At 51.0% G+C, this 27,662-nt stretch overlaps 1 protein-coding gene and 1 long non-coding RNA gene across 4 annotated transcripts in view; one reads left to right on the forward strand and one right to left on the reverse strand.

Moving 5' to 3' along the window:
- The window catches only part of PAX2 (paired box 2), a 77,447-nt gene extending 58,332 nt beyond the window's left edge, over positions 1 to 19,115 (forward strand). Inside the window, exons 7-11 of one of the 3 annotated variants that reach the window (XM_072972350.1) lie at positions 123 to 249; positions 14,182 to 14,283; positions 14,436 to 14,521; positions 16,556 to 16,638; positions 17,084 to 18,853. In XM_072972350.1, the coding sequence (XP_072828451.1) occupies positions 123 to 249; positions 14,182 to 14,283; positions 14,436 to 14,521; positions 16,556 to 16,638; positions 17,084 to 17,102 (417 nt within the window). In that variant the 3' untranslated portion in view covers positions 17,103 to 18,853. Of the gene's footprint in view, positions 1 to 122; positions 250 to 14,181; positions 14,284 to 14,435; positions 14,522 to 16,551; positions 16,639 to 17,083 lie in introns of all 3 variants that reach the window. The other 2 variants (XM_031682722.2, XM_015244691.3) reach the window with 2 other exon arrangements.
- LOC140699831 (uncharacterized) lies at positions 3,273 to 16,017 on the reverse strand. The gene is made up of 3 exons (XR_012078076.1): positions 15,949 to 16,017; positions 3,683 to 4,150; positions 3,273 to 3,434 (listed from the first exon to the last, which is right to left on the reverse strand). It is a non-coding gene; the product is annotated as an uncharacterized lncRNA (long non-coding RNA).
- Positions 19,116 to 27,662: the final 8,547 nt, after the last annotated feature.

A 27,662-nucleotide genomic window follows, 5' to 3' on the forward strand; every position in this document is an offset into this window, starting at 1 on the left:
CTGGCCATCTCCTTCCACCCCATCTGGGAGGGCTCCCCGTTCCTCCTCCCCATCTGCACACTGAGCCCTCTCTCCGCCTGTGTGCATCAATAGCGAGCCGTCTCTTTTCTTTCTCCTCCCAGGGGAACGAGTACTCCCTCCCAGCCCTGACCCCTGGGCTTGATGAAGTCAAGTCGAGTCTATCTGCATCCACCAACCCTGAGCTGGGCAGCAACGTGTCAGGCACACAGACATATCCTGTTGTGACCGGTAAGGGGGCTTCCAGGAGGGTGGGGAAGCTGCTTTCAGTGGCAGCGCCTCAGCCCATGCCATCTGGGGCCCAGGGTGACAAGTGGGCTCCCTGCCATGATCTCTGCGGAGAGGGAGCCTCCAAAAACCAGGGTGCTTTCTGAACAGATGTGCTCAGAAGTGGGAGAAAAAATCATGGTCAGGGTCTCTGTGGGCTTCAGCCTGGAAAGATCCAAGCCAGAAGAGGGGATCGCTGGTTCTTTCTGTCCATCCTCTTGCCTTTCTTTGCCCTTTTTCTTGCCTCCACCAAGGTGGCCAGAATTATGAGCCTCTTGTTAGAATGTGCAGAGAAGACTGCAGGGGGCAAACAGTGGAGCATGAGTGCCCAGTATCGAGCCTCCACACTCTGTATCCCCCAGGCTCCTGGGGGACCAGCTTTCCTCTCCTCCGGCAGCCTGAGTGTGTCAAAGCTGTGGCTCTGGGCATCAGGGCATGGCATCCGGCTCTGTGGTTATAGATAAGCTCAATTATTTCAGCTCTTCTCCAGCTTCCCAGAGAAATCACTGAGACTGAGGCTTGATTTCAAGGCCAGACAGGGTCCTGCCTGTCCCACAGTCAAATGCAGGAGGAGGAGGCACCTAATCCAAAGGCCCTCATGAATGAGGAGCAGCAGAGGCAGCTAGAGGGGAAGCAGACCGAGGTGCAGCGCAGTGACAGCTCGGCCAACCAAGCTCCAGGCCGCAGAGCTGCGGACTAGGGAAGGCGCCTGGCACTGCAGAAGGGTTTCCGGGCCAGGAAGGTGCCTGAGTGGGAGAGACACGCGTTGAGGTGTTACTAAAATTCACCTAATTATTCTGGAGACACAAAGCCAATGTGCCGTTGGTTCCTTGGGAGACAGAATGATTGAGAAGGGTCTTGGTGGGGATTGGGAGACACTGAGGCGTTACCTGCGGAGCATGGGGAGCCTGGGAACCAGACAGCCAGGGTCACGGCCAGTGGCAAAGACAGGGAGCGTGCATGACCCCACTGGAGGACAGGGCCCTGCTTCTTTCTGATCTGGAGCTGTTCTGAGAATGGCTCAGGCCTGAGACGGGCTGTGAGTGGCCACCCAGCCTCTGCCTGGAGGGCTTGGGAGAGCCTCGTTGTTAGCTTTCCCAGTTTCTCCCTAAGGAGTGTCTGGTACAACTGTTTCTGGACTAGACAGGGTTGAGCTCTTTAGCTAGACAATCAGAGTCTGCGTTCTGGAAGCGTTGGAGGACTGGGCATGCTTTTGGGAGTGACAGCCTAGCTGGATCAGGACATAGCCGATCATCAACTGGCCCTCAGCAGGAGCTCTCTTGCGCCCAGCTTGGAAACTCTCCGAGCTATGGGTATTCTGCTTCAAGGAAGAGCGATGGCCTAGGCAGGCCACATTTTCTCATGATCTGCTGAGAGTTACAGTGGTCACTTCCCAAAGGTGGCCACCCCAAGCAGCTGGCAAAACAGCCCAGGAGACTTTTCTCTAACCCCAGCTGGGCTTCCCTGGGCCCAAGGCCACAGTTCAGAAGGCAGGGGCTTTCTGGGGTGGAGAGATGGATCTTTGGGGCAGGGTTCCTGCTGCAGGAGAACTTGGGCTGTGCAGAAAAGTGCCTCCACCTTGAGCATCCCCCGCCCGCCTCCCCCCCATGGCCCTGGAACGGTCCCAGCTCAGCCTGGGAACATCTCCGGCTGATCCATCTGGATCCAAGTGTGAGAAAAGTTCATTTCAGACCCAGCTTGACATTCCCAGGTGGCAAGTTAGCACTAACATCTCAATCTGTATGCGACATTTCAATCAAGCGAGGAGTAACAAAAGCAGAACCATTAACATTCGGAGCTGTTCACCAGTGGTAATGACGGGGAAACTCGCTCAGAAACTGGAAATTACCAAAAAGAGTGAAGTGTGTGGAGAGGTGGGGGAGGGGAGGAGGAAAGGGGTAGGGGGCAGGGAATGATTTTTCTACACTTAGGCCAAGATCCAATGTTCGGATTAATGATGCCATTATCTGAGAAAGGGCTACAGATTCTGCTCATTCTTAAAATGTTTTTGCTGGCAATTAAACGGCTGCAGGTATTGATCTTTGTTGATTTTATGTCCCCCTAATTTGCATAATCTATTAAAGATGAATGATTCATGATGTGTTTATTATGGGGATGAACAGAATTTGCTGGCCGTACTGTCAAGGTGAGAAACGGGGCAGTGCCTGGAGAGTTTGGCAGTGCCGTCTCAGGAGCCGGTCCAGCAAGTTGGCCTGCGGGCCAGGAGTTTGTGGGTAGCGGTAAGCAGTGCTGTAAGGGGAGCAGATGCCAGAGAGGTGGACTTGGGTGAGTTCATCTAGAAAGATGTTGGCATCTGTGAGAACCAGGCTCCAAGCACAGCTGGGATATGGGAGTGGCTTCTGGTGCATTGATAAAAATTCCCCTCAAAGATTCTTTAAAAGCTTATTTGGTTGGAGAATACGAAGGGCTTTGGTGGAGAAGGAAACGGGGAAGCCCTTTCCAGTAGGTGATCCTGGCCAGGTGTGGGCTAAAGGTGAGAGAGCAGGGAGGGCAGCCTGTCCTCGCAGCCTGGCCTGTGTGTGCCAAAGAGTTCAAGGAGCTGTCTTCATCTCCCTCGTCTTTAACATCCAGCTCATCTCCTTCCCTGGGGACATGCAGCTAAGGCTGCAAACCTTTGAGACTGAATCCCAAGGAAACGGGCCCAGGAAGCTCTAGCCCAACCTGAGGAGCCAACCTTATTGATATTCCTGCCACCTCCTGGCACTGGAGGCTGATTTCAAACCTCACCAGCCACTTGATGCAGCTGTTCCACAAGGTCAGGACTGAGAGGAGAGAGGAGCCAGGACTATTGTGTGGAGGGGAGAGTGGGGCCCAGTGGGCCAGGACACAGCTAATCACATTGCAAGCAAGGGTGGCTGCCAGAGGCTGGGGCTCGTCCTGCAAGCCTCCCCTCCCCACCTTCCATCAGGAAACCAGGGAGAGAGACTGATTTTTCTGGGTAGTGTTTGCAAGTTCTGCCGAGATTTTAATTTCACTGCATCACAACTCAGCAAGCTGCCAAGTCAAGCTGGTTATTTAAATTTATCACCCACTTTCCCCTCCGCCGCTGGGCTGCTCTAGCTCAGCGGCATCTCTTCTCTCCAGCCCACTGCTCTAGGCTGCTGGTCTGGAACAGAGCCGAGTCTCTCCTAAGTGATAAGGAAAAAGGGACCAACTAGATGAGAGAGTGGGGGCTTCCTCAGGTTGGCTGGCTGTGGCTGCCACCTTCTTACTCTTCCAGAGGACCCCACAGCCAGCTGCCATCAACCCCTCAGTAGTCCCAGGGGCCTCTGGGTCAGGGCCTCTTCTGTGAGGACTCTGGCTCCAACTGTGTGCTGGTGCCTTCAAGTCCCCAACACTGCTAGAAAAGAGCCCCCCTTCCCCATGACCTCCTCACCTCGACCCCTCCTGTCTGGTGCCTGGCCAGGTCTGCAGCCACGGGGGAGCTTGAGAGGACCTTGGCTGTGATGTCCTTAAGTTGATGTGGAAGGAGAAGATAAATAGTAGCTTCAGATTCCCAAAGTCACTTGGAGATGCTTCTGAGCATTTAGAGAGTCCCTGGAGCTGGTGAGAGTCTGCCCTGAAGCTGAGAGCAGGTTCCCTACCCTGGAGCCCAAATGGAGCAAGATGGTGCTGGAGGTTGTACAGCAGTTCTCCATTCTCACTCTAGAAGCCGAGGGATGCGCCGGGCCCCAGAGCTGCTGCACCAGTGGGCTTCACGGGCCTCTAGTGGGCCTCACTGCAGAGCACTGGGAGAACTTTGTGCAAGCGTAGTCCTCACCACCCTCATTTTAGTCCAGGATGGGTAATGGAGGAATGAGATTGATGTCCAGGAACAGGGCAGGCTAAACTCACCAGAACACAGCTGGATAAATATAAAAACAAGAATTGTTAATTCATAACCAAACCTCACTCTCTGGTGTCAGCAATAGAGGGAGACTCAAAGCCCTGTATGAGAGCCTCCTGGTATCACACTGGAGGTAGACCCTGACTGCAGGGAGGCTAGGGTTGTAACACATCAGACAGAAGACATGACCTTGGGCCCAAGAGAAGCAGGAAGCTAGAACTGAGTGTTCCCCTGCATAAAGCTAGGAACCAAGCAGGACAGCACTATCCATGAAAGGGAAACACACAAACTCATCCCAGTGGCCCAGGGAAGCAAGTGAGAGAAAATAACGTCTCCATGAGAAATGGAGACCCCAAGCCTGACCTTGGTTCAGAGTCCAAATTTATGCCATGAAGATGTGACAGGAACCCCCAGCCAAGAACTTACATAAAAATTTGTCCAGGATAGTAACCTGCTCAGAAATCCCAGCAGGAACAGGAGTAAACTTTCCTTGCAGAGACATTCTACATTCCAGGGCACATGGGACTCCCACAGAAAAAAATCCACCACAAAAGATGACCTTGCTATAAAAAATTACACACTCATATGAACACAAACTATCATGAGGGAGAGTTTGCCGAAGTAATAAATAGGACAATTACGACCCCAAGAACTAGGGATGATAGAACAATCCAAAAGCAACTATAAAGTAAGTATGTTTAATTTCTAAGAAAGATAAAAGAGAAGTATGATTTGTGTTCATCACAGATCTTGATCCCACATCCCCTTCCCCACCATCGCTCAGCGAATTGTCAGATAATAGAGATCTTAAAGGGCAAAAAATACACCTCTAGTGTATTGCTTGGGGGCTCAGGAGGCATGGAAAGAGATGAGTCACAGGCAGCCCTGAAAGTAGAGCCTGTCCCCGGCTGATCCAAGCTCCCAGACTGCTAAGTCTCAGCAGAGAATATTCCCTTTTCTTTGGAAACATGGCCGAACATTGGAGAACCATAACAGGGACAGTCCATTCCTCCCTCGTAGGAAAAAAAAAAAAAAGCCTTGTTAGCTTCCCCACCCTGGGTGGGGAGAAAGTAGTTTGTTTCAAGAGCTTGGGAGAAACTTCTCTTGATGCCCAGAGACTGCAGCTCTGAAGAAATCTGTAGCTAAGATCTAGGAGGAGATGTGGATGCTGCCTAAGTGAGAAGTACCCAAGGCAGGGAGAGGGAGCAGAAGATGCTGTCTCTTGGAAGCTGACAAATTTGAGCAGTGGTGGAGGAGGCTAGTAAGGCAAAGTTCAAAGGAAAGCAGGGGCTGGTCGCTGGAGCCTAGACAGGGAAGAGTAGTGTGGGCTCAGCTTCGGAGAAAGAGTTGCAAACTCTTAGAAGTTCAGACTCTTTGCCCGCATCTGGGATGGTTAGCAAAGTGGCCTTTTAGCAGATAGAGGTGTGGACCCTGGAAAACCCTCCTCCTCCTGCTCAGGGAGTCCTGAGGACCTCTGGGAAGTGCCTCTTTCCTGTAGTTAACAACCCCCTACCAATGCGACTGCATTTCCCTCCATAAAACAAACAGCTTAGCCCTTGGCCAGGCCCTTGGGGGAGGAGAGGGCAATAAAGGCTGAGAAATGTTTCTGAAGGAAGCTGGGAGTCTCCTAGCCTTGTCTGTCTGCTCAAAGCCCCTGATTAGCTAGAGGAATTTAGGGCACAGACATCAGAGTTCCTCTCCAACCTTGAAAGGAGAGGGCTGGGGCTACTTCAGACACACGGCCAGTCGGAGAGCCTTTTGCTGTGGAGGCTGAACCAAGCCAAAGGGCTTCTCTTCAGCTGAGAAGGCCCATTGGAAAGAAACTAGCCTCCAACCACATCCCCAAGGACCTCCAGCCCCCAGACCTCAGCTTTGATTTAATTATGGGGGCATTTCCATAGCAATGAGACATTGACAGATAATGTGGGTGCCTTGGGTCTGCAGCCAAGGGAGTCATTGGATCAGGGCTCTTTCCCTTCCTCCTTTATCCAGTCTACCTCTGGAGGGAAGACATTGCAAAGAAAAGGCATTAATCTACTCTAGGATTTGAACAGAATAAATTTGAACAGAATAAAAGCTGTACCACCCCAATCTCCAGCCCCAATTCCACATCCATGTCTGTACCCACCAGCCATCCCAGTGGGTGATGGGCTGCCCTCCCCAGGAGGGTGCTTTGAACAGAAGCACATGGGGCTGCTAATGGAGCTACAGAGGGGAGGAGACGCATGGGGAGGAGGAAGAAGGTATGAAGGGTTTCCAGACATCTTAACAAAGAAGTAGTTTCTATGGCCTTCTAAACAGAGCTCAGATTTGGCCCATCACCTTGGGCCTTTCCTCTTGACTCCTCCCTTTATCTCTTCCCTCTGTCCATGAGACCCAAAGGTGGTGCACGCCAAATGAACTGTGCTGGGTCCTCCACAGCATGGTCTCACTAATTCATTTAGAGATCAAGGAGGGAAGACAGTTTGAATTTGAATCAAAATATCTTCAAGAAATCAGTGGTCTTTATTTCAAGTGCAAGCCGTAGCCAACTTCAGGCCAACAAAGTGTTGCCTAATAGAAAACACTGGGCACTGTTTCCTCGGCTAGCCGGGTTATAGGGATCCTTTCAGCTGCTGCAGATGTTTAGAGATGCTTGAAGTGTCCCAAAGGAGAGGTCTCCAAAGGGGGATCCCCCAGCACTAAGCCTGTTTACTTTATCATTTGGCACTTTCTAAGAAGAAAAGTTTGGCTAAGTAAAAGTGAAATCAGTCAACCTAGCCTTTCTAAATGACCAGAAATCCTAAATAGTGGTGTCCCAGTGACTGTTACAGGTATGCATTGGGACCAAGGGCCCAGAAATGTCTTGGTGGTCTCAGGGTCACCTAGGTAAGACCTGAAAGCCTGTTTCCCCCAGAGAGCCAGCCACCCTGAAAGGTGACAGAAGGATCCCACCCCCACCCTCCCTGCCAGGGTGATCAGAATCCTTCCTTCCCTACTATTAGCTGTAGCCTCAGGACAAACAAGCCAGCACTTTTCAACCCTGAGCTTTGGGAGGCAAGCCCGGCCACTATTGTTACTTCGCAGAGGGCTTTGCACGCCTTCAGTCTGGAATCCTCTCCTCTCCTCCTCGGTGGCAGCCCGGCTGGCGGGCAGGGAGGGAGGAAATCCTGTGGCAGGCTCGGAGAGCAGCCTAATGCTCCAGCAGCTTAAGTGGCCGTTTTCCTTGGGATTAGGGTTTCACTTACACAGAGCGCCTGAAAAACGCTGCACTTTCGGAAGGATTAGAGCTGACAATTCAGTGCTCTCAGAGAACAAAATAAAGCCGGAGAGGAACTAGGAGACCTGGAGTATCGGGAGACTGTGCAAACAGGCTTAACCTCTGCCCACCCAGCACGAGGGTCTCTCTTGCTCTGACCCCATCAGCAAGCCTGGGCCCAGCCTCCAGGGTGCCAGCACCTGCCCAGCTCCAGTCTTCACTTGATTTGCTAATGGAGTCAGAAACGGTAGCCCTAGCCTGGGCAAATGAAACCAGGAGAGGGCTGGGATGTCTACCCTCTCTCTGAGCCTCAGTTTCTTCCTCTGTAAAATGAGGAAATTGGACCAGATGATAGTCAAGTTCTGTTTCAGCTCTTTGAAAATGTGATTCTCCCCAACACTCCCTGTCCTTATCCCAGGATCCTGAGGCTGCAGCTCCATCCTTGATCCAGCCGGCTTAGAAGGAAACCACCTCTTGTGGGGCCCTTAGCCAGCAGGCTACCACAGCCCAGCCAAGGGCAGCATGCTGGGAGGAGAAGGGGTGGGAACAGTATGACTGGTTGTGTCTGGCTGGTTGGCTGTCGAGGTGCAGACCTCACTTAGCCCACACAGATCGGCGCAGCATCCCTGCCTAGGACACACCGGGGACTAAAGGTCCAGCTGTCAGTGGAAAGTGAGATCAGCTAGAAGAGCAGCTGCCCTGAGCTGCCGGCACAGCCCCCTCTACTGGAACCCAGAGCGGTTGAGCATCAGGAGGAAGGAGGAGCTGTGGGGCCAAGCCTGGGGCTGGGGCCCCTCACACGGGCATCTCTACCCTTAGGAGAAACCTTTGGGAAGATTTGGAAATTTGGGAAATAAGGAACAAAATTAAATATGCAGAAAACTCTTTCCTTCTCCTTTTAAAGCATCGTTTACAGATTTAGTTTGTTACTTTGGTGTATTCTGTATAACCTAGATTGGTCCTAAAGTAGTCATGATTGGTATAGTAAATGTAATTGTACAGTATATTTAGGCAGTAATTAAAAATTCAATAACTGTGTGTTTTTGGAAGTATTATAAATGTTTGTGTCAAAGGCAGGCACAGACTGCCAACCTTGAAGCAATCTAATGTCTTCATTTTCACTCTCTTATGAGAAGCACACAGAACTTGAGGTTAGGAGAGTAAAACAAGAGTTATGTTTTCTGGCCTTAGGGTCCTCCACAGTGTCAAGTGGATAGCAAAAGTGCTCATTTTCAGAGAAAGATGCTAAGGGAAAGCATCTCTAAACTCACTGGATATAACTTTTGCTGTATAAATCTGTGTCTAATAAGTCTTGTTGTCTTGCCATCACCAAGCAGCATCTCTTCTGCTTTGGCAGCTTCCTTTTATTTCCTTGGTCTTCTGGTTGCTGACATTTGCCTTACTTGAGATAAGCCACCCTGCTCCTTCCTTATTTGACCACTCTTTATATGACCTGGTTTGTTGGTACAATTCAAATAGTTTCAAAGAAATCAGTGTCTTTGGGTCTTTTACAAACAGGGCTTATTAATCTTTGACTCATGAGAATATGATAAATGCCATTACATGTGTATATCTATAACCTTTTACGTATAGCTTTATATAGACTCCCTGAAGCACATCTGTGATGTCCCACAGGATCAGTGAACCCCAATTTTAAACCCTTGCTGTAGAAAATGGGAGAACCTGAAACATGCAAGAAACAAGAACCAGCAAGATGTTCTGTTATAGGAAGGATTCGCTTAGCATCATCCCAGGTTACTTTCCTGGACCAAATAGCTGTTTTCCAGGTCTACAATATTTGAGAAGGTCATTCTAGAATCAGTTCCCAAGTATACTGCTTGTTCTCTAGTCCAGGTTCTGCCATCCACTAGCTGTGAAATCTTGGACATAATACTTATCCCCTCTGAGCTTCCATTTCTCATCTATAAAATGGGGATTAAAAACAGATGAACATCATAGGCTGATATGAGGATTAAATGAGATGATACATAGAAAATACTTAGGACAGTGCCTAGCATAATAGTAGGTGCTCAGTGAATGATAGCTAGCCTAGGTGCCGGTAGAACCACAACTCTGCCCTTGGATCTTTGACCTGACAAAATAGCACAAATAACCCAGTGACTGAAATTTTCTTAATAAAGTCTTTCACTTTGCTTTTCTCTGTACTCGTAAAAGGAAGTGCACTTAGATTCTCCAAAACAGTTGATTTGATCTGGCCCATTTGGTAAGGAATGTCTGACAAAAGTGCACTGTCTGATTCAGATGTAGTGATTGCTGTAGAAATTGGCTTTAGAATCTTCAGGGACTTCTGCAGTTGAACTGAGAAGACATCCTCATCAAGTACAGTGCTGCTAACACTTCTGGGTACTTCAGATTCCCAGCGACTCCTGTTTCTTGAAGAGCCTCTTTGTTTTTCAGAAAACTCTCAGAGGAGATTAATACTCTGCCCCATGGAGTTTTACTACAGACTTTCGGTGTCAGTATTTTATTCTTTGTGTCCTGTTTTTCTTGCCTCATCTTGACAACAGCAGTGACAATATGAGATTTTGCTAGTCGGATGACTTCTTTATTCTTCCTTTGGCTCTTTTTGGGAGTATCTGGCTTTGTGTTATCATTAAAAGGCAGTATGGTATGGACATAGCTTCAGACTTGGGCTCTGTCATTTACTTTCTCTGCTGCCATAGGAAAGGCGTGATGCCTCTCTGTGCCCCCGTTTTCTCAATTTTAAAACAAAGAAGTTAGGCTGATCACCTCCAAGGCTCTTCCATCTTTAAAATTTGGTAATCTTAGGAAGCAATTATTCAAAATGAAATATCCATCCTCTTGTAATACATGGGATCTTATCCAGGTATGATTCTTGGTGCCGCTTTCATGTTCCCAGCATTGTCAGTGAGCAAAACTAATGCATTACTGCCTTATATCATCTGTCGGATGTATTCTGCTGTGAAGCTCTTTCGTCCTCTTTCTGCCCTTTTTTTTGGCGGGGTGGTAAACAGTTTCATTTTATTTATATATTTTAGAGGCAGTACTGGGGATTGAACCCAGGACCTTGTGCATGCTAGGCATGCGCTCTACCACTTGAGCTATATCCTCCCCCCTTTCTGCGCTTTTGTTGTTCAAAGGTGGTGGCTGTGCCATCTCACAGTTGTAGAGTCCGTCTCTGCTTCCCGTTGTCCACCCATCTGTAGTAATGCAAGGCCCAGTGCTCTGTCGATTCTTCCTTGCACAGACCCCATCCCCCGTTCATATTCTCTCACTAGCAGAGGCTTGCTCAAAGAATGCTGCTGGGCAAATGGTATGATGGTGTTAGTAATTTGAAAACTTCCTGCAGTAGGTGTTTTCCATTATTGACAATGGTGTTCTAGAAGAATATATGGCTCTGGCAAGAGTTTGGTCAATTTGTTCCTGCTCTTCAGGTATCACCTGTGTGCTAATGAAGCCATTGAGAGTGCTTTGTATGCAGTGGCTTATACCTGTGTTTGCTCAGGGGTCCTGAGCAGGCACCTCTTGGTGATGATTCTGATTTTACAGAATCTGCAGCGGCAGAAGCACAGCTGGATGCAGAGCATCGGGAAGCTTCTATGCTTTTTCTCATCCTGGGTCTCTTCTCGCACACTTAAAAAATGTCTGAAAGCACTTCCCAGATTCATTTTTTTCAACAAAATTTGGAAATGTGTCTCTCAATCAATAGCTCTGTGCTGATTTTCAGCAGGCAAAAGTTTCCATATGCTGGAAGTTGGACCATTTGCAAGAGAAGAATCCAATGGAAATAAACACTGCCATAGGGGTACCTCCAGGTTAGCTGGAAACACCTTTCTGGTCATCCCACCTTTCCTCCTCTCTCCTGAAGCTATGTAAGGGATTGTATGACACAACCTTAGAGTACAAGGAATTTGTGTGTGACATATGGTGGAAACCATGCAGCTGAAAATCAGAATTCAGATGCATTTAAATTCCAGTTTACTGAAAAAGAAGCATCCTTCTTTTCCTGGCTGCTCTGTGGACATTAGGCTCGCAAGACCAAGAACTGGGTTGCTGTATTCTTCTAATTCAAAATCTCTACATCCTCCCTAACTCTCCTCTGTCTTGGGCCTTTTTTGACCACAAAATGCCATTTTATTCATCTCTCTAGGGATTGATATTCCTGGCTTGTCCACTTCACATCCTCTCTACTGAGAGATGGTCAGGAGGAATGTACCTTTAATTGACAATAGAAGTAAAAAAAAAAAACCAAAAACAAAAACAAAAATCCACAACACGGCAAACACAGATTCTTTCTTCTATCTCTCTGGGAGTCCAAAGTGATCTCTTATTCGACAGTTCGATTCTGTTGTTCGTTCTTGAGCTTTAAAATGTCAGATATTGGCTATAGTAGATAGGTAGAGAGGAAAATCATTCTGTTGCATGACAAAACTGAGTCCTGCACTTTCATCATCCTATAAAGATTCATGATCCATTGTTCAAACTATTTGTAGAGAAAAAGCAGATTCAAACATTTACCCTTTATCTCTTCAAAGGACACCAACATATATGAAACAGCTAGAAAACAATATAACCTACCTAGAATTGGCTATTGGCTATTAAGTGTAACAGATTGATTGATAGAGAATTAATCAATGTTTTTATTGAGCATCTACCATGTTCTCAACTGCAAACTAGAGTGGAAGACAGGACACTGCCCTCAGTTTGATTATAATCTGTTTGAGGAAGCAAGACATGATATGAAACAATAGGGCTAATGCTTCATGAAATATACTGACATGGTAAACCAGGGAACACAGGCACTATAGCAGTTTAAAAGAAAGAAACTTCTCCAATGGGCAGAACAGTAGGGATTTTAAGGCTTAAACTGGTAGGGGAGGGAAACTATAGTAAGAAGAAGAAAATGACACGGCAAAAGCAGAGGTTTCACAGCATCCAGCCAGGGAAAACAGTCAAACTAAACCAGGAGGGGTTTATCAAAGGATCAGAGCTGAAAACAGTGGGTGGAGAAGAGTACCTGGAGGCTTTGGAAAGCCTGGCAGACTAGACTGCCAAAGAGACACTCAAACTGTAGACTAAGGAGAATCAATGATGGCTTTTTCAAGGGAAGTGATGTGATGAAAGCACATCAATGTTTCATGAGGACTAGCCAAGCAGTGACATTTGAAATTGAAGGAGGAGAATGTAGAGGGAGGGAATACAAATAAAAAACTGTTGTGGCAAACCAAGGGCAGGTGCTTAGGAGCTGAGCTATGGAGGTGGTGGAGGAAATGGAGATAAGACAGATGTAATAGACATGGCTAAGGAGAATTGACAGTACTTCATACACGGGTGGGGGAAGCCTATGTAAGAAGGATTCCAAAGTTTTTGGTCTGATGGTCTTCATGTGGGTCAGTAGAACTGACTGTGGGGAAGATGATCTGCTTTTATTCCTCTTAGGTTTGAGGTGACAGTGGGACAGCTAATGAAAATGTTCACAGGGAGCTGGGAATGCAAAAACCTGACCTGTATCTCTGTCCACTTAGAGAAGGATGAATCACTCAGATATGTTAACATAGCGGTGAGGAAACAGACTTTTCAGGAAAATTAAAGGGGAAGTCAACTTAAAAGGCAGAGGGGAAAGGAGAGAGACAGAGAGATGCTTTGGAATAGCCATCAGGAGGATAAGGCCTAGGGCAATTGAGGAAAAGAAAGTAGGCCAGATATGCATAGTTCTATGACTTCCTCCAGCCACCAGCCACACCTTGCCTTCCCAGGGTTGGACAGTGGCACTAGACAGGGAGAGTGGCACTGGCTGAAGAGGGGTATAAGAATGCAGAAAGGATAAAGGGGACCCAGGACCCGGAAGAGGATGGAGTAGCCTCTGAGGCACAGAAGCATGGGAGAGGGAGAATTGTTGTCATTAGAGATTGGAGTGTGCCAAATTGCAAAGATGGTGGTGACCCCTTCATGGTGCTGGAAGGGGCAGGCAAGGAAGGGAGGCCATTCAGGGGCAGCTGTGTTTCAGAGGAGATGTCTTTGGACCATGGGTATCTCCCTAATATTGACTTGCTTTGCCTTACCTCCAGGACACTAAGGAAAGCCCTTCCTCCCACCCTTCACACTCTAGCTAATAGACATCTCCAGGGACAGAAGTCCACCAGCTAGAGGGGGAGAGATGTTGCTCATTGGAACTCGATCTGATCCACTTGCACTGTTAGCTCAAAGTTCCCGATTTACTGCAGGGATGGTTTCCTATCATTTAAATGCCATAAACACTAACAGCAAAATAGCCCATGGACTGGCCTCCCTGCTCTTCATACCTGCCAGGACCAACCCCTGCAGCCCTACTTGGAGAGGACAAGGAATACCCATCAGCTCCTGTACGGGTGGTGGGGGGGCGTCCTCTAAGCCTGAGGAAAGATGGGGTGTTAGAGAGGGGAGAGGTGAGCAAGATGATAGAGGTCCATTTGGCTACTGGAGAGACTACAGTTGAATATCTCACTGGGAAGTAGTAAATCCAAGCCATCTCCCTCCCTTCTCCATCTGGGTTTAGACTACAAAGGGACACAAGCAAAGACAAATACACACACAAACACACACACACACAAATGCACAGAGAGACCCACAAAGCTACACAGAGGAGAAGTGCACCCACCCAGCTGATCACAGTACATTTAGGTCACAAGCTTCGACACATGCGAGGGCATACCTGGACCTTCTCATTCAGATGTGCCCCTATGTGACTGTACTCAGGGCTTTAAGTTTCCTTTCCATAGGGCACCCTGGTGGGAGCAGAGGCAGGCCCCTCTCTTCCAGGCCTCACCCCTTCCCCTTTGTGTTTTTCCAGGTCGTGACATGGCGAGCACCACTCTGCCTGGTTACCCCCCTCACGTGCCCCCCACTGGCCAGGGAAGCTACCCCACCTCCACCCTGGCAGGAATGGTGCCTGGTAGGTGACAATGCTGCAGCTGCCTAATTTAGTTGGGGTGACTAAATTGTGGGTGAGCTACTGAGTGGTCGGTAGTCTGAGGCTGGGGGTGGGGGGTGATTCAACATCCCCTCGCCCCAAACCACTGCTGTTCTATCCCTCTCTCTCCCTAGAGGCTGCAGCCAGTTCTTCATTCTCCCTCATGAACATCCTAGGGAGGGAACTTGAAAAAGTGCCCCTTTTGTGCACCCTACTGGATGTCCTGGCCCCTCTGCAGTGCCCACCCACCCTAGCCTGTGCCCAGGGAGCACTCAGCCTCAGATCTGCTCCCAGTGCCCTAGCCCACCTCCAGCCAGCTGACACTGCTTGGAAGAGCCTGCCCTGGTTTCCATGGAAACTTGGAGCCAAGAACCATTTCCAGGGGCATGTCAGTCATTCAGACAAAACCACCCTGGTCAACACCAACCCACAGGGAAGACCAGTGTTGAGAGCCGGCCGCACCTCAGGGAGAAGAGGGAGTTAGTCCCTAAGGAAAGACAAACAGAAGACAGGCTGTGGCAGGAATCAGAGAGACTAGCTTCAGAGAAATAATCTAGAGCACCCCCACATCTCCTCAGAAGAACCCCGGGCCCTCATTGCTCTTCCAGGGCCCTAGTCCATCCCTGCCTGACAGGAGCTAGGTCTGGGCTGTGTGGATCAGAGAGACAGGCTATATTTGGGGTCTGGTGACTGTAGCTGGAGGTTGTGCTCTTCCCAACCCCTCACCCCAGATTGGGAGCTGGGCTTGAAGCCAAAGAGTTGAAGCTCCTATTCACATAAACACCAAAAAAAAAAAAAAAAAAAAAAAAAAAAAAAAAAAAAACCCTCTTGTCTTAAACAGGCTGAGACTCACTGGGCCTGCAACTCACTCCTGCTGGCTGCCCTCTGTGTGCCCCTTCCCTGAAGCTCAGTTCTCAAGAATCTCTCAAGGAGGAGTATAGAATAGGGTGGGTGGCCCCATTGCTGGACAGCCTTGGGTAAGCAGAGCTTGGGGAGGGGATGGCAGAGAGGAAGATTGCTGTCAGGTGGTGTAGAACAGGGGCTGAAGGGAGTTGGAGGAACTGGGTAAGGAGAGTTGGGGTGTGGGTAGGAGGAAATCCCTCCCAGATTTTGGGTAGGGGGGGTGGAAATGTTGGGGACAGGGAGATTCTTCCCAGAAGGTCCCAGCAGCAAGCAGGTGGAGGCTGGAGAAGGTCTTAGAGAGGTGGGGCTGAGAGAGGGGGTAGTCTGCAAGGAGGTGGGGATGAGGGGAGCCGCAGAGAGCTCATGGTGGCAAGGGGGGAGTCGTTAAACAGAATCTAGTGCTGATGAGGAAATTACACTTGTTTCATTAGCGATGGGGAAGGAGATAGCTCAGTTCCTCTTGGTCACAGTTGAGCTCAGAAGCTCATTATCCTGCTGCACGCATGCTTTCCCTCCTCGTCAATAAACAGGCTTTCCAGTGGCTGCATCCCCCACCCCCACCCCAGCTCCCTCTCCGAGAGGGGCCCCTTCTCCTCTACTTAACCCGCGGTTAGGGATCACTGTAAACAGTCTGGGGTCATCACACAGGAGAAAGGGCGAGGGGGAAACCCGGAGGCCTGGCCTTTCTCCCGCGGAGGGAGGGAAGCAGCTTCCGGCTCCCAGCCCACGGGGCCCTTCGCTCACCGCTCGCGGACCGGCGGGCAGTCCACCTGCATCCCGCCGCCTCCTTCCCCTGCTGGCCCACGTATCGAGTCTCTAGAGGGAAAAGAGGGAGGGGGGTGTTTCCCAGCAGAGCTCCCACCCCTTGCACTGGCACCGTGCTGAGACGCCATTCTCAGGACTTTCTGGGACAAAGTGTCCCGAGGGCCTGTCTTCGCCACCCTCCCCCGCTTCCACCCTATGGAGCTGTGGCTCTTAGAACCAGAGTCTCCACTAAAAAGGCCCTAGCCCCCAACGCAGCGGCGTAGGCGGGCTTGGACCCGAAACAAACCCTTCCTGTGTGGCCCGGAGCGCCTCCACTGGGGAGCCCCGGGCGGGCAGTGCCCCGCAGCCACCTCCACGCCAGTGTAGGAGGCGCGTCGGTGCTTCTGCACCATCCCTCCACCGCAGGCTCTCCCGACGCCGACCCGGTGGGTTGCTCCTCCTCCACCCGGCCGCCAGCCCGCAGCGGGCACTGCCCTGCCCGCCGCCCCTGCACCTCGGACCCGGGGGAGGCCTCTGGCCGGGCACGTCGGGTCCACCCTAGCATTGCTCGTGTCTGATCCCCACTCCCCCGCCCTCCCGCAGGGAGCGAGTTCTCCGGCAACCCGTACAGCCACCCCCAGTACACGGCCTACAACGAGGCTTGGAGATTCAGCAACCCCGCCTTACTAAGTGAGTACGCCACCTGGCTGGCCGGCGGCTCAGCGCGTCCGTCCGCCCGCCGGCCAGCTCGGCCGTGCTGCTTCCGGACGCGGGTCCGACTCCCCGCGACCCAACCTTTGGATGCCCAACCGTGCAGGCTCGTTAGCGCAGCGCTGAGGCCCCGGGATCCCTAGAGGACGCCCGCGCCTCCCGCCCCTTTCCTCCCCTCTTCTCCCTCCTGGGTCGCAGGGAGGCTCTGCGCCGCCGCTACCCTCGGTCTCCGATCAGGACCCACTCCCACCCAGTGAATGCAGCTCTCCTGGGGACAACCGGCCCCACAGCCCAGCCAAGGTCTCCCTGCCAGGATCCCGCCAGACCCCAGCCCGGGGAGGTCTTTTTCTTTGTTTTTCTTTCCTTTTTTGTTCTCCTGTTTGTCCTCTCACCCAGCCCATTCTTCTCCTGTGTTAACTTCCAGGTTCCCCTTATTATTATAGTGCCGCCCCCCGGGGCTCCGCCCCTGCCGCTGCTGCCGCTGCCTATGACCGCCACTAGTTACCGCGGGGACCACATCAAGCTTCAGGCCGACAGCTTCGGCCTCCACATCGTCCCCGTCTGACCGCCCACCCCGGAGGGAGGGAGGACCGACGCGACACGAAGCCTCCCGGCCACCGCCCCAGACCCAGCCCCATCCCAGGACCCCTGCAGCCCTTCACTTCACCCCGTCGAAGGCCGGACAGGACGGGTGGAATTGCGGGCGGAATCGCGGGCGGGACCCTCAGGCCCGGGCCCGCCGCCCCCAACCCCGCCCGCCTCCGCCCCCGCCTGCCTGGACTGCGCGGCTTCGCGAGGAGGGCCCGACCCAGCTTGTCTCCGCCTCGCCCAAGCTGGCCCCGGAGCCTATCAGCCACACGGCCGGACTCTGGCCCGGCCCGCCGCTGCGCGCGGGGGACACGTTTCTGTGACACACAATCAGCGCGGACTGCAGCGCGGCTCAGCCCCGGAGCAGCCCGCCTCGGACGCTTCCGCGCCAGGAAGCCTCGCTGGAGGGACTGGGCAAAGGAAATTAAGAACAAAACGACTTTCTGTTGTAGGAGGAAGAGCCTCCTGCCGAGCCCTCGGGGAAAAGTCCTTACCCCCGCGCCAGCTGGACTGACACCATCCTCCCAGTGTGCCCTGCCCCAAAGGTGGAATGGAATGGTGGTGTACAGGGGGCCAGGCTCTAGGGACACGGGTTGGGGTCGCCAGGTATTTCTAAGGTTGAGACCCAAGGCACGCAGGCTCCAGCAGCACGCACCCACAGAGCCGACTCTTGGCTCTTCCCTACTCCACCTCAACAGCTCAGTTCCCCAGGGCCCAGGCACTTCCTACTAGTAACCAGACTCTCAGCTTCGCCTTGCCCCTACCTCAGCATCTCTTCCATCTGCTGACCTCGCAGTTCCCCCTCCTGCCCGTTATTTCCCCATCCCACGACGCTTTGCATCTCTCCTAACTCGAAGCCCCAACGGAGGCTCTCCCGTGCCTGCCTCAGGACCAGTTTCCGCAGGCCAAGGGCACTGGTCTTTCCCAAGCAGTTACTTGATGTCCCCCTCCCCCGATACAGACTCTCAATCTGCTGGTGGTAGGAGCAGGTTCTGGGCTGGCGTCTGAGCTGCGCGGGGTGGAAGTGGGGGACTGCCCACCCCCAGCCTCCTCCTCTGGCAATAACTGAACAGAACCGCAAAAAGTCTACATTTATTTAATATGATGATCTTTGCAAAAAGGAAAACAAAACAAAACCCCAACAGGCTGCTGCTTTGTAGAAAGACGGTGTGTGTCGTGTGAAGGCGAACCCCTGTGTATATAACCCCGCCCTATCCGCCCCGCCCCGCCCAGTAGAGTCCCCTTGGCCCGCCCGCCCTGCCTGTAGATACGCCCCGCTGTCTGTGCTGTGAGAGTCGCCGCTCGCTGGGGGGGAGGGGGGGACACAGCTACAAGCCCACTAAAGCACAGCACGTCCTGGGGGAGGGGGGCATTTTTTTATGTTACAAAAAAATTACGAAAGAAAAATCTCTATGCAAAATGATGAACATGGTCCTGTGGACTCCTCTCGCCTCTGTTTTGTTGGCTATTTCTCTGTAACTCCGTGTTTTCGCTCTCTCCTCATCCTTTTCCTCTGCATCTCTCCCCTCTGCTTCTCTCCCCCTCTGTCTCTGTCTCTCTCCGTCTCCGTCTCTTGTCCCTCTCTGTCCCTCCCTCGGCCTTTCTCCCCAGCCCTGCCCCGGCCGCCTTGCCCTCTGAGGCTAGATCCGAGGTGGCAGCTCTAGCCCCCGGGCTTGCCCCTCGCTGCTGTGCCCCGCGCGCCCTGGGCCGCCGGCGGCCGGGCCGCCCCGCCCTGTAGTTGCTCTCTCCGTAGCAGCGATGCGCCCTGCATGTCTCCTCACCCGTGGATCGTGACGACTCGAAATAACAGAAACAAAGTCAATAAAAGTGATAAATAAATAAATAAATAAAAATCCTTGAACAAATCCTAAAAGGCTTGGAGTCCTCGCCCAGATCTCTCTCTCCCCTTCGAGCCTTTTTATTTGAAAAGGAAAAACGAGAAAAGAGATTAGTTTAAAGGAACTGCCGCTGCCCAGCCAGGCTCCAGTGGCCCGAGCGGGGCAGCGAGCAAGTCAAGGTTTAAACTCCGAGGCCTGACCCATTCCAGTCCCTGTGGGGCTGGCGAGACAGGGGCCCCAGACCCAGGACCCAGCCAAACCCTCAAAACCCGATGGCTCTGGTCTCCTTGGCCACTTACAGCGCGTCGGTTCGTTTTAATTTTTTTTCTTTTCTTTTCTTTTTTTCTTTTCTTTTCTTTTCTTTTTTTCTTTTTTCTTTCTTTTTTCTTTCTTTTTTTTGGTGTGTGCACATGAGAAATAAATAATTAATAATAATAATAATAATAAATAATAATAATAATAATAATAATAATAATAATAAAATTTTGTATGTCATTCCCCATGGCTCCAGGTTTGTCTCTACCTGCCAACAGGCCTTCCCTCACACTGGTCGATCCCCAAAAAATACTTCATAATCCTCCTAGCTACACTCCCATTGCGACGTCCCTCCCACTCTTTTGCCGAGACACTCTCGTTGTTGGCTGAAAGCAGACAGTGGCCCAGACAAGCCTGCCCGCCAGTAGTAACTCTCCCCTCCCCCGCCCGACCTTGCCCTTGGGGCAGAGTTTTCGATTTGCAAAACTTCAGAATAACTTCGAGTGAGCCAATTCGGTCGCCCTGCCTCTCTAACCACACCCAAACTAACGCGACCATGGAGGCCCTCTCTTCGTGGGTGGAGGGTTGCTGTCCTGTCTCCTTCTTCCGCTCCTCCGCGCAGCTGCAATTTTTATCCCCCGGATCTGTATCCAAACCGCTGAGACCGCGGACGCTTGCCACAGGTTTCCTCGCTGCGCTTTTACTTCCCTGCCCGGACAGCGCCCAGCATTGCAGAGACCCGTGGAGAACCTGCGGGCTCAAGCCACCTCGCGCGCCCCCTGTGCCTTTCGGTGTCCGGGCCTGGGCGAGCAGCAGCTTGGATTGGTGCGGTCTGGTCTATCCCGGAGAGGGCGCGCATATGCCTAGGTCGGGGGGTGGTTGGTGGGTCGCTCCCATTTCTGTTGGTCTGCGTGGGTCTGCATGTCCCTGGGTGGGTCTAGGGGTGGGGAAGTGGGAGAACTGTTTATTTTTTCAGACACCCTTATTGTTCTTGTGCCTGGGTGTCCAATGAAGGATCAGTGTGTCTGTGTCTTTCTGTTCCTGTTTGGGGGAGGGATGAAGTGATTGTCCTGGCTGCTTCTGAGATAACTGGAAGGGGTCTTCTCTTCATACCTTTAGTGGCCTCCCAGTTCCAGCTCTCCAACAAAGGCCACAGAGTCCACCTAGTCTCTGCCCTTGGATGCTTTCCTGCTTTGCCCCCGGGAAACCTTGCCAGTTCAGCTTCCATCTCTGCCTCCTCCCACTTGAAAGGCTCTTGAAGCTCTGAGCTGCCAGGGATCGCTGGGCAGCTGCAAGCAGAGCCTAGAGGCAGACTAAGGAGTGACTTTTCCCACTGGCTCAGGGCAGTGTCTCCTAGACACTTCCTTCCCCTCACGATTCCAACAGGCCTACATTTCCCGAAGCTTATTTGCCCAGCCTGCCCACATCAGGACACTGCAGGTACCCCCAACAAATCAGCAAGCCTCTAATCAGGTCCACCCCCTTCCTTCTCCCTACCCACCTGTGTCTCCTCCCTCTTCCCCATCTTAGCAAGTGATAGTCCCACCTTCCATCCTGCCCAGTGCTGCTCCTCTTGATCACCAGTCTCTTAGAAGAGTGGTCTTCAAATTTCTTTGATCATACACCCTAGTTGTAAAAAGAATTCTGAATGTGTACTCCCAATGTAAGTACATTTACTTATTTCCAAATTCCATAAATGTACTACTAGACTAGCATATTATGAATCATATAAGACATAAAACAGAAAAAGAATGAAACTGGAATACATAGAAATAGAAGTTCTAATTCTGTCTTCTCATACCTCAATGGATTATCTTGCACCCCCTGGAAGATGTGCACCCCACTTCAGACATCCTGCTCAGAACCCATGAAAACCCAGCATGGCAGAACTTCTGATCATTGCCTGATGCCCAGCAAGTGAATTCCTGGATGTTGTCAGAGTACTGGATTGGCCCAGTCAGTGCTGTGGTCATATGGAGCAGGCTGCCTGGCCCCCATCACCTGGCTTTGCTTCCTGGTGCCCCCACAATGGGAGCCCTGTCCTGCTCAATTCATCAGATTGGGAGCCAGGGCCTCTTACTTTGGTCCCATCAGAACTTCTTACCTTCTGTTCTATTTCTGGTCTCCTACATACCAAATTGGACAGTGACAGTCTGCTGTCAACAGTGACCACCTCTGGCCAGAAGCTTTCTTGCTGTGCCCCTCCTGAGGTGCTGATTTCTGCTTGGAATTAGCCTGAGGGCCCCAAAACATGTTCTCTAGTCCTTGACCAGTTGCCTGTTCTAACTGTAGTCCCATTTACCCATCCTGACTGCAAATAGGGCCTGCTCTCTAGCTTCATTGTTCCCCAGAGGTCACCTAATTCTGACTCTACTAGCCCTGTCCCAACCCCACTCCCATAGAGCTCCCAGCTGAGGTGCACCAAGTATGACAGTTAGAAACTGTCCCAGGTTGAGAGAACAGCAGAAGCAAAGACACAGAAATATACCAGATAAAATGTGGCTAGAGTATCAGCTGCCTGGGGAGAGACAGAGAGGGTTGGGGGAAATGGTAGGAGGTGAAGCTAAAAGTAGTTGTGAGCCAGTACATTGGAAAAGTCAAAATGGTATCCATCACTTAATGGCTTCTTTAAAGAAGCTGCCCCATTCACAGCCCCTCCTGCCCACGTAGCCACCAATGATTGTTACTGCAATTGGATTCATGCACAAATCCAAGCATAGCCAATCAGTCTCTCTCTCTTAGGACAGAAATAGCAAGTATGGAGAGAATGAGGCCATTGACCATGGGAGGCAAAGCCCAGTGGAGACCTTGAGGAGATTCCCTAGTCTTCTTCATCTCAGTCAAGGACCAGTAGTGCAAGCCAAAACCCCAAATCTTCCCTGACTCCTCCTGTCTTTCCCACTCTAAATCTGATCTACTAGCAAAAATCAGACAACTCTACCTTTAAAACAGATCCAGAATTTGACCACTTCCAATGATCTGCACTGTACCATCCTGGTCCAAGCCTCTATAATCCTTCACCTTGATTTGCAAAAATAGTTCTAATTGGTCTTCTTATTTTCATCTTTGCCCCACCCACCCCAGTCTATTCTACCCCAGCAGCAGAGTGATCCTCCAAAGTGAAAATCAGAGCATGCTCCTCTCTGCTCAGAGCTCCCCAGTGGCTCCCCATCTCCCTCAATGTCAAAGTCAGGATCCTAAAACTGATCTATCAGGCCCTACATATTCTGGCTATCCTCCACCCTGTCCCCTCACCTCCACCCCTATCACCCACCCCGAGCTGACTGTGCTCTGAACCTGCTGACCTCTGTGCTTCAGTCACACCAAGCACAAGCCTTCTCAAGACATCGAGACGTTTGCTCTTGATGTGCCATTTCCTCCAGGCAGCCCCATGACTGGCTCCCTCACTTCCTTAAGATCTCTGCACACCCCCTTCCATTTGAAATTGTCCCTGCATCATTCTCTGTAGTTCTCATGGGACTGTCAATGAGAATGCCCTGTCAGCTCCTGACCATAGATGTGGGCCTGAGACCTATGTCTCACTGATAGGAACGCCATGTCCCTGTTCAAAACACACAGAGCCAAGTTGGGAAGAGTTCTCTCAGAAGGCTTGTTGTTGGGGACTGGAAGAGAGGGGGTCTCTTCTTCTTTTGGACTGTGAGCTGCAGTGATGAGGGCTTTGGACTCTAGGGACAGCTCCCCAGCACATGGAGAGTGCCTGCCTGAGAGTGCAGTGGTCACACTCAGAGTCAGGCAAGGACACACATAGCTGAGAGGCAGACAGAAAAAGAGCTCTGGTGGTGTCATTCAAGCCCCTGGAGCCAGCTAGGCCCAAAGCAAGGCCACTTGCAAGGGTCATAAGCCAGTATGTTCTCCTCTTTTTCACTTCAGCAAAACGTGTTGGGTACCTGCCAGTTGTAATCCAGAAGTTCTGACTTAGTTCTGGAGGGCATGAATGCCCTGTTATGCACATTGGATTTTTTTCTATAAGCAATGAGAGCCATGGACAGTTTTTAGACAAGAGAGAATGGTGTGATAGACCTGAGTTTTTGGAGGAGCTCTGCATCTGTAATGTAAGGAGTGGGATACAAGGAGAGACAGTGGGTACGCAGAGACCGGGACGAGCTCACTACACTGGTCCAGGCAAGAGGTGGTGGGGTCACACTAAGGATTAGCTCAGGAAGGCCCCTGACATGGAGACATGACAAAGTTAGACTTTTAAGTAAAAGAAGGAAAGTGCAGGGTGGGTGGGTATAGCTCAGTGGTAGAGTGCATGCTTAGTATGCACGAGGTCTTGGATTTAATACCCAGTACCTCCATTTAAAAAGTGCGGAATGGTGAACACGTTGTGCAGGAAAAAGGGGAAAGAAGAATTTTATCATATTCACTCATACACATAAATGCTGGAAAGATAAATAATAATCTAATTTAGAAAATGGTTATCTCTGAGCAGGAAACTGTGGGTGGGGACTGGGTAAGGGTTAGATATCTGTGAATATGTTTTTTAAGGTAATTTTGAGTTTATTAAAATTTAGATTAAAAAAGTAAAGAAACAGACAACCAGGTCCTCAACACATATAAGCGTAATTGTTTAATGAATAAACCAGAGTTTGCTTTTTTTCTTGTGTGACTGAGGGAAGGGCCATTGGATTTGGTGAATAGGGGTCACCTGGTAACCAGAAAGCTAGTGCTTTTCTGAAGGTAGAGGGAGGGCTTCTAGGGGAGGGGTGGCTAAGACCAGAGGAAGTAGATGGAGGCAGAGTGTCAACAATTCTTTTGAAAAGTTTAGAAGAGAGGGGAATGCAAGGAGGGCCAGGAGATGCTGGGGTCAGTGAGCTGAAGGGAGGGTCCTTTCAGACTAAGGGTGATATGGACAAGCCTGCGGGCTGAGGCAGAGGGTGGGAGGCAGGGCGGGGGAATAGAGGCTGTTTGGAGATGGACTGAGGGGCTTATGGAAGGAGGCATGAAAGAATGGCATGGAGGCATAGGGGTGAGTGGTGGAGGAGAATTAGAGAATTTTGCTGAGGGAAGGCAGATCATGAGGGTATGGGGGCTGTATAGTTGCTCAGAGAGATTACAGGAGACACAATTGCTGTCTGCTGAGAGTTGGGAGAGAAGGACTGGGTCCAGCCTTGATGAGGGTAAAGAGTTTCAGAAGAATCCTTTTCAGAGATTTAGAAGGTAGTCTATGAGAGCAGAAGGAGTATGCTGCCAGGCAGCAGTAGGGAGAGCACCTGGGGTGGCAGATCCTTGCCTTGATCCAGGGCTCTGCTTGCCCTGGGGGGCTCCATGTCTCTGGACACAAGTTTCAGGGCCCCCAGATTGCATCACTCTCCCCTCCCCCACCTGATCCACATCCCCTTCCTCCATGTGGCCTCACTACTTGATTGAACCCCCGCAGCACCTTGGGCCATTCCCATGATCTGATCTTTGGGACTGTCCATCCTCAGGTGCCCAGGTTCAGCCTCAGCTTCCTGGTAGAAGAGCCACCCCCTCCCTAAGGAATTCCCAGCCCCCAGATGCAACCTAGAGGCAGAACAAAAAGACCTCTCCAAACTGAGAGCAGAAGGGACCCAGAAGTTGGCTCCCAAGATCAACAAGCCCTTCCCTCTGCCTATGCCTCAGTTTCCTCATGGGTAAAACCAGATGGCCTCTAGGACTCCTTCCCACTTTGACATTCTAAGCTTCTGCAGTTGTATGCGGTAGGTGGCGAGGCAATTTCTGCGGCCAGGAGAAGTTCACGAAAGCTCTGTAGAAGTGGAGTGGGTTCATTCAGTTGGGGAAGGAGATGGGGGACTTTTTAAGGTAGAAAATGAGGCATAGATTTATTTATTTGTTGCCATCTTTCCCATCTGGGAGTCAGTACTGCATTTTCCCATGTCTCTTTCCAGTGTCTGTCCAGAGATCTCTAGAAGAATGCTGGGGACCACTGAAGGTGCAGGGTAGGGGACTAAGGCAGGGAGACAAAGGAAGCAGCTATTTGGGGCCAACTACATTTCCTACCTCCCCCAACACCCCCGCCTGCCCAAACCATCGCAGTACCCTAATTAGCCAGTCCCTTAGGCCCCTGTTAGCCAGGCCGGCTGAGCGCCCAACTCCCTGGGGACCAGCCCCTTACCCCCCAGACTAATCAATCCCTTTGCTCCTTGAGTGCATGAGCATGCACACACACACTCTCTCTCTCTCTCTCTCTCTCCCTTATTCTCTCCCAGAGCCCCAGGCCCCATTCCAGCCTTCCGAGGGTTAACATACGGTAGTGCTGAATTCCCCCAATGAAGACACCCCACTTCAGATGATTGAAGGGTTGGGAAGAAGCCAGGCAAAGTTTGGAGGGTCCTCTCCAACTTAGGGTTTTCTCTCAAACTTGTGGGATCAAGGATGGATAGCAAAGGATGCAGCCATGATTGGGGTGCTCTAAGGCACCCCAAGCCCTTAGGCTGGCATCTCTCAGGTCTCTACCTATGGTCAATACTCACCCCACCCAAACCCCCTCCCCCCTTCATCTCAGCCCCCCCACTCATCTCCCCACCCCCCTACCCCCCGACACCCGCACTGTCAGCCCAAACACATGATAAATTGCCCTGTCAACAGAATTCATTCAGGGACCAATTAATTCCACAGAAATGAACCAGGAGCCATCAGTTGCTGAAAAACTCAGAGTGTGGGGAGTGGAGGGAGGGGGTGCAGGCAGGGGGGTGGGCGGCAGAGGAGGGGACGAGGAGGCTGGGGAAGTTAGTCTGACAGAAATTGGTCATTTAATGCTTAAGTGCACGCTAGACAGCCCTGTCATCGCCCGCGGCCCCTGTGCAGGATTAATTATCGGAGGAGGAGAGGGCAGCCCAGCCCAGCCCAGCCGTCTGTCACCAACCAAGGCTAGAGTCACCCAGGACTTGGCCACCCTGAGTCCATTTCCAAGTCTCCAGGCCTCCTGTTCCCTCAGCTTCCAGGTCCCCCTGGATCCCAATCCTAGGCCCAACTTCATCTCTTAGACCCTCAGCCGCATTTAGTCAAGGCCTTGCCATCAGCTATCTTAATCAGAGAGGCTTCTTTGGCCCGTTGACTGGGTAGGGCTCCATAACTCCCTGTGCTTCCCTATGATTATCCTCAACCATCTTGGGTGACACTTTGTGCAGAGTCCAAGGCATGATTGTCCCAAATGTTGATCCTAACCTGAGGGAATGGTACCATCTTCTACTCAACTGCTCAAGTGAGAATCCCACCAGTCAGCATTGAATCTTCCCTCTTCTTCATCCCACTCAGCCAATCAGATCCAGTTGCCATCAGTTCAACTTCCTATTCGACCTCCTGGTAACACAGCAAATCTAGGCCACCTGCTTCTAGCTACCCACCCGCTACCACCATCAGTAATTCTGCCTGTTCTCCTGATTTAGGCTCTTGCTTGTAGCTGATGTTATCTTTTAAAATGCAAATAATACCCTGCTGTGCTCCCCACCATACCCACACATACACAATAACTTCCAGTTTAAGACTCTTTGGTGGACCACCATGGGCCTGCAGGAGGTCAAGTCCAAACTCTTGACTCATGAACCACAAAGTCCTAACCTCTGCCACAAGCCCAGCCTCACCTCCAGCACGCTTCCCCTGCTGTCTCTGCTCCAGCCCCACTGGCCTTCCCTTCCTGCCTTTGCCCACGATGATCTTCTCAAAGCCTGAAAAACTCTTCCTACCCTGTGACACCCACCTTCACTTGACCAACTCCTATTCATCCTTGAGACCTCAGAATGCCACTCCCTCCAGGAAGCCTTTCCTTACTTACCTCATGAGGTACTTTTATAGCCCCCAAACTTCCCCATTCATCAACATGTCACCCTACTTGTCCACGTTCTCTCTCTCCACCAAAATGTTGTTTCATGAGAATGGAGTTCATGTCTTTATCCCTGGAGCCTGGCACTTAATGGATACTAGAAGATATTTGTTGAATAAATAAATGAATGAATAAAGCCCTGATCTTGTCTTGGCTCTATCCCTGGCCTAACTCTGGGGCCAAGCTCTGCAGAGTCAGACCTCTTCTAGCAGCCCAAGACACGCTGGGGTGGCTGGGAAGATGAGAAACCCCCAGGGAACACTCAATCAACCTGTGAGCCCATCAGACTGACCCAAATCAGCTGTCCTGCGTGGGTTGGGCTGAGGCTGATAAGAAAACATCCAGCAACTAGAATGAATAGTCACAGAGATAAAATTAGGAAAGAAAAAATAAGAAAAATAGAGGATAAATACAGAAAGTATAAACATCAGATTAATGGGAGTCTCAGAAAAAGAGGACAAAGAAAATGGAAGTGAGAAAACTATTTTAAAAAATAT

This window comes from Vicugna pacos, chromosome 11 (assembly GCF_048564905.1).
Source record: "Vicugna pacos chromosome 11, VicPac4, whole genome shotgun sequence".
NCBI lineage: Eukaryota > Metazoa > Chordata > Mammalia > Artiodactyla > Camelidae > Vicugna > Vicugna pacos.